General features: G+C 38.5%; 1 protein-coding gene across 1 annotated transcript; it reads right to left on the minus strand.

Annotated features, from left to right (window-relative positions):
• Positions 1 to 2,057: 2,057 nt before the first annotated feature.
• LOC118336930 (photoreceptor outer segment membrane glycoprotein 2-like) lies at positions 2,058 to 4,632 on the minus strand. The gene is made up of 3 exons (XM_035673696.1): positions 4,052 to 4,632; positions 3,127 to 3,373; positions 2,058 to 2,330 (listed from the first exon to the last, which is right to left on the minus strand). Exons 1-3 carry the CDS (start codon positions 4,630 to 4,632, stop codon positions 2,058 to 2,060), a joined length of 1,101 nt encoding a protein of 366 aa, XP_035529589.1.
• Between the last annotated feature and the right edge of the window lie 2,264 nt (positions 4,633 to 6,896).

The following is a 6,896-nucleotide window of genomic DNA, read 5'->3' on the forward strand; positions in this document are numbered from 1 at the left end:
TATATATATATATATGCATGTACACACACGCACACACAAACAACTCTCCTACAATCAAAGGAGGCTGCCTGAGCAGCCAATCCCTCCCCGATGAGACCCCTGCTGCAGTCTAGACAAGTGGGACATTCAAAAGAGGAAGAAGAATAGCGGAGAGTGATGGATAATGAGTAAACCCAAGTCGCCTTGTTTTAATTTGATTGTCTGCTGTGAGAATGAGTTTCTCCTAGAGTAATGTTATTTGCAAAGAGGCTCATTCAAATAAAGACAAACATCCGATATACACAATATGTTTCTGTTATCAGTTTATGTATTTGAGTTCTCTCCTCAGTAATGCTGTGGATTGTCTGCATTCTCTTTTTGTGTTAGAAATTTAAAAAACATTTATAGAATATACATTAATTTCAAAATTGTTTTACAAGAGATTCACTATTCTGAGACACAGTAAGCAAACATCTCTACAATTCTTCATGATATGCCTTTTTAAAAAACCCTATTAAAAACATGAGATCATCAGACATTCACATTAAAAATTACTGTTGAAGGGACCATTGCTAGACAGATTTGTGGTCACATTTTACCATATGATGCTGATTCTCTTTACACAAATTGAATGAAAGTAAAAACAAGTATTTCAATATTGTATTTAAGTAAGGAATGTACTTTTTATTGAAAAAGAATCTAAGGTATATGCGGTATCTTTTTAGTTACTCCATTCATTATTGCTCAGCCTTTGTAGTAAAAAATGTGTGAATATAAAATTTCCTTTTTTTTGTGCTGTTTGACAGTACTACATGACTTCCAGGCTGTGGAAATAAAGACACTAGCCTCTATACATAACTTTTCCTGTGCCCTGAGTCAGTCTGAGAACAGAAGTGTCAATTTCTAAAATTCATTTGTTTTATAATAATGGAACAACATCTCATAGAATAAATCAATAATTGTTTTGTTTAAGTGAGAGCCCCAGATGAGGCAAAAATAGGCAACATTCCCCTATTTCACAATGTCTCATAGCCAGAAAAACTTAAGTTTTTCTCCCCAAATGTTTAAGCTGTTATTTGCCTTCTCAGCTGCCATGTGATCTATCATTTTTGAAAAGAAAGGCAGAGAAAGCAGAGTTCCTTTGACTACCAACCAATATGCTTTACCCTCAAAAACAAAGTAAGACATAGTAGCCTAGTTTGCTATGTACTGGTTTGCAGCCCTCATGAAACAATCACAAACAGTAAGACCCAGACATCACCAGCTCAGAAGCTTTATTGTCAAGTGTTTGGTAACTCATCCCAGCGAAAATGACTGAGGTGTTTTCATAAGACCATGGTGGCATTGCTGAGGCACGTGAGATCCATTGTACTGACAGCTCAAATGTTCTAGAATATGTATTATATGTTCTCGATTAGATTTCTGTCTGGCCAAGTGCTTTTAACTATTGTGAAAGCAAGAACACACTGTTTTTATCCCATTGTTTACTACCTTTGGTACCACTTTGTTTGCTAAAGTAATTAAAATGCACAGAAGGGATCTAAAAACCCAGATAAGAGATCTGCTTTTCCGGGTCTCATACTGCAAGACCTATTTAACTCGATGCCAAATCACCCCACTATTCTTATTGCTAAGTTAATTCTAAACTCTTTTGAATGCATTCTATTTCATACTTTGAGGCAAAGTCAGGCAAATGAATTGTGGGCTTTAACCTCTGACCCCTATCATAAATTTTGTTTTCATCAAACAATAATATATTTCAAGTTAATTTTGACTCCAGTGTTGCAACTGACAGGTGCATGAAACTGTTTTAGACACCTGTTGCAAAACCACATGATACACAGGCAACAAGTATATAATTTGTAAACAACAGATTACAGTACAGATGTACAGTAAAATATGTACATTTGTGGTGATGTATGATTTATGGTATGCTGTTTGCATCAATGAAAATGAAACATGTATGTATTTGGACTCTTATGGATTAAAACCAATAAATGTAACTGTTTTAAAAGTAGTTTGTATGAAGGCCTTTACTCAGGCTTTCAGGGAAGCTGTTCACTGAGGCCGGAGAAAGGTCAACTGGCTTCAGGTGTTTGCTTCGGGGGCACATTATCTGGCCCATAGTGTGCTTTAGAGGTGGATGGAACATTGATGTTGGGGTCTCCATTGTTGGCTGTGTCTATCTGGTTGCACTTGCCAAGGCTTTTGATGATGTTGAGGTTGATGCGGGCTGTTTCCATAAAGCTGTTCTCCAGCAGCCAGCCGTCGGACTCAGAGTTCGGGTCGCCCTGCCTCAGAACATTTTCCAGGGAGGTCTGGAGGAAACGAACTCCTGTCAACACTGAGAGCTGAAACAAGACACACAGACGCATATTAGTGACAATATCATATAAATGTGTGAACAGAAATGATACAAGAGGTCAAAGAAGTTGTTTGTTTGTTTGCTTCCTCCTCTGTTATAGAAACTCATATGCAACTGAGTAGAGGACAATAAGAGAGTACACTTCAAGGGCTGCATGGATGACCTAGAGATAATACGACAGTAGAGATTTACTCATGGATTAGTACTGCAAGTGTTTGAAGTGAATGTAAGATAACAGTCCTTATGCAAAAGCTGAAGTGACACCAATCATGTCTATAAATCTTAACTTTTTAATGGAAAGAAAAAAAGCCCAATGCCAGTCTTTTCTGAATACTTTTGACGTGATTTAACTATGTGACAAGACAATGTCTCATAATTTAAACTATTTTAAGATAAACAAAAACAAGAGTTTAAACATCTATTGTTACAGTGGTAGCAGCAACACACTGGTTTAGAATTGCACTCGTATAACATTGCCAGACTCAAGATGGAAAAGTATTTAAATCGATGCAGCAGAACCAGAGATGTTTTTATGCCATGCTTTCCTCTTCCTCATCAAACCCTGGCACCTACATTACCTACAATGCAACTCAACCACATCCCTTGTGCCAATCTATCAGACTTCTGGAGCCACAAAATACTTTATACAACTTTTTTTCTTATATGTAGTAGTACTCCCCAAGACCTGAAACAAACTTTGATGCGTAAAAAGAAAAAAGTGGAGTTCCCCTTTAACTTCACCATTAAAAACCTTCTGTTGTCACCAACGTGTATCTCCTCACCTCAAACAGCCAAGTGATGAGGACTGTGAGGCCAATGGACTGCATGATGTGGGTATAGTACTCCAGCAGTGCCTGCCGACACCCTTTCATCCACAGGTTCAGCTCCTCCGTCTGGTGGTCGTAGTTGAAGTGAGCGGAGTTGTTGGTGATCTGCTGTTGGATGCAGGGCCGGGGGGAGAAGGTGTTGCAGCAGCTGAAGGGGACTCCATCCATCAAGTACTTCCCCTCCACATTACTTCTTATTCGGCTAGACATCGGGAAAAAGAGGGATAAGCTCAGGGTCGGTTTTTATGATTGTTGTGTGTAAAAGATTTGACATTAGTGAGTCAAAGATTATTACAGGGCAGGGGATATGTTGTCTTCCTTTTTGCTTAAAGTAGGTAAGCCTGACTTTTACTCATCAATTTATATTTGTGTATATTTCAGTTCTTGCATATTGCAATGCATATTATGGTCAACAGGACAACAAGCCTGTCGCTGTTTTAATGCTTCAGTCAACCTAAAAAGACCAATATTTCACTTATGAGACAGACTACACATGGATTTTTATGGATATTAGTGGTTATGTTTTATCTTTACCAATTCCCTCCTTCACTTGATTTTCATCATAATAGAAAGTTAAAAAAAGTTATTATTAGTTTTTTTAACCTTTTACTTTGTATCTTTGTATTCTTAAGCAGTTGTTATGGTTGCCATACATTGGAAATGTCTATTTCTGCTTTATTGTGAAAATTATCATTCAATTTTTATGATATGGTTTAAAAATGTTGTCTCTTTTAGTTATTATGGGTGCCCTGAGTTGTACTAACACTTATTTTGAGCTATTAGGGGGAGGGTGTTATGTGAATTGTCATTTTTCATGCCATCTTATGATAAGTGTGTAAAAATACTAAATCAGTGTCCTCATTCTGTAGTTTGCACTTACTCTGACACGTCTTTTTGGGTCATATCCAGGTAACGGCTGCTGATCCACTGAATCTGAAACCAGTCTTTATAGCCATTGTTTCCACAGCACTGGAACTCTATCTGCAACATGTCTACAGTGCGCTTCAGGAAACATCGTCCTGGTGTGTCGGTGTCCTTATAGAACCTCATGGCGTCTGTCAGGCCCAGGTTCAGAGACTCCTCTAGTTCCCCACGCATGCTGTAACACATCAGAGCTCCCACCAGCACGCAGAAGGTAAAGAAGAAGGTGCATATAATGTAGGGCAGCATGATCAGTTTCCAGCGCAAGAACTTGGTGCTGTCCACGCAGTCGTAGCAAATCTTCCCACCCAGGAAGTTTATGGCACAGGCGATGAGGCCCACAGCAATCAGCATGTTGGGCACGTACTGGATGTCCCTCTCAGCCATCAGCTCTTCCCGTTTGTTGATCTCCACCTTGAGGAAGAGCCCCAGGCTGAACAGGATGGCCCCTGTCACCACTGAGATCCAGTTCAGGATCCACAGCACCTGGGCCAGCTTGTCCCTCTTGGTCTTGGTGAACTTCACTCTCAAGACTGCCATTGTATATATATCTCCTCTCTTAAGTTTTCTTTTAAGTCCAAGGGGGGATTAAGGGTGGGACACAGGTAGTGCAGGGGAGAGGAACAGGTTATCCTCCAGGGGGTGTGGGGGACCAAGGGAAGGGGGATTGGTTGTACAGTCCTTTGAAGGTCCTCTCATAAGCAGCTTAGCCTGGTACTCATGATCGATATCTTGTGGACGCTGCATTATGGTTATACTGTAGATGCAGGTAGGTCTGAGAGTATGAAAAATAAATATTCTCATAAGACAGGTGCCATTTTTTTGGAATGGAAAACACTGTTAAGGCAAAATACACTGATAAATGTAAAACAATCTACATATGAGACAAACTGAGAAAACATCAGCAAGATGTAATTTGGTTTTAAAAATATATAATTTCCTTTCAAATCCAGTGATCCTGGTATTTCTGTCTGGACAAAGTTCATAAAAATAAAATGTAAGAAATAGCTAACACAGTGAAACAGAATCTAAGAAGTCCACTGAACCTACCTTATCCTGGTCAGCATTTATCTTGAAGATCTGACATCATTTTCTCTCATTTTCAGTTTGTTTTCCTGCTGATGTCTTCAGAAATAGTCCTGAGTGAGGTGAGTGGTAGTTGTAGTGACACAAATAGTATGAAAGCAGGCACGGCAGCATCAGAGTGAGACTAGTAGCCGAGTCCTGACCCACCTCCTAATCCCCTTTAATCATTAATCATCCCTGGGCCCCACAAGGGATTTGGACCTACCTTCTGCCACCTACGCAAATCTGACTGTCCCTGCACTGTGAAAGTAATGGATGATGGTCATTGTGTGTGTGTTTGTCTATGTTTTAATTTGGGTCAAAAGTAAAAGTAGTTTGGAAGTGTATAATGGGTACATATTTTAAATCAAACAGCTTATAATGACAAAAAATAAAATAAATGTATTCACACAGATAGAATTTAAAATTAATTATTTTTCAATTTAACACATTAGCATTTGCAAGTAGGTTATAAAGGGTAAATTAAAGGTAAATACACAAAAAACCGCTGCTATAATGCTTTCTACTGGATGGAACTTTTCAGTAGGGCTGCAACTAATGACTGATAAATCTGCCAATAATTATCTTAATTAATCAGTTAACAGCTTTGTTTATAAAATGACAGAAAAGTCATGTCACAGCTCGAGGGGACAACTTCAAATGTCTTGTTTTGTCCGACCAATAATCCCGAATCTATTATTTTTACTATCATGTATGACAAAATAGAGTAGGCATGTGAGAAATTCAAAAATGCCTGGGAGCAAGAACTTGTTACAGAATTTCGGGATGCAGTTTCCTGACAATGTACGCCATATCTATACACCATGCCTAACTTATACAGTTCAAGGTGGGTACAGACTCCATTGTCCAAGTCCAGAAATCCCACCATCTATCCTAAAACCCAGTCTATGATTTGTTTATGTTTTAATGGGGGAATGGCCCTGACCTTAAAATTGATATCGGTTGTCATGTCTCCTCAAAAATATTTAGTTATAGAGGTGGCTTGGTCTGACAGTGTACTTTCAGCCACACAGACACTACTGAATGATTATAGAAATCTGAAGGTATTATAGGAATACTACAGACAGCAGCATGTTTTTATGGTCTTCTCACTCTTTAGCATGTACTTGTTGCTATTTGTCACTTTGATCATGATGGTGACAGTAATCTATAGATCTATATATATAAGCACTACAGTATAGTATATAATTGAGTATTAATATTATATAGTTTAGAGAATATTATAAATCCAAGACAAAACTGACAAAAGGGTGGGACTGAGTGAAAAAGGCACAAATCTGTCTGCTACTTCAGCACCATAGACAGTGCCATAGATTTATCAATACACAGCACAGTTAGGCCTGTGGTTTTCAAACAGGGGTCCAGGGACCAACTGGGGTCCTTGAGTGGTTGTAGGGGGTGCCAATCAAAAGGAGGAAAACAATATTTTAACTTTTATCACATGATGATAGAAGGGATAAAATAGGGTTGGCCATTATAATTGATTCTAATTTATGGTGATCCCAGTTTAATCATTAATTCACTATGAAGACTTCGTAATCTTAAACCTAAAAAAAAAAAAAAGATCCTCTCCTAAAAATGAGGGGGCCTGATGTGCATCAATTGTCGATGTCCTTGACATGAAAAACATGAACCCCTGAGTTATGGTACTGGTATTTCAGAGCCATGGTTTATAACTTGAAACCTCAGTCAGATAAAGGATCAATGAGTCAGGCTGA

Source organism: Morone saxatilis, unplaced genomic scaffold (assembly GCF_004916995.1).
Source record: "Morone saxatilis isolate NCDOM2014 unplaced genomic scaffold, NCSU_SB_2.0 Contig3, whole genome shotgun sequence".
Taxonomy (NCBI): domain Eukaryota; kingdom Metazoa; phylum Chordata; class Actinopteri; family Moronidae; genus Morone; species Morone saxatilis.

Bases quoted from the DNA above. Each gene is read 5' to 3' on its own strand.
- LOC118336930 (XM_035673696.1), bottom strand. From the start codon at position 4,632: ATGGCAGTCTTGAGAGTGAAGTTCACCAAGACCAAGAGGGACAAGCTG. The intron at 3,374-4,051 runs GTAAGTGCAAAC...CCCGATGTCTAG, and splicing joins ACCCAAAAAGACGTGTCAGA to CCGAATAAGAAGTAATGTGG. The intron at 2,331-3,126 runs GTGAGGAGATAC...GTCTTGTTTCAG, and splicing joins TCATCACTTGGCTGTTTGAG to CTCTCAGTGTTGACAGGAGT.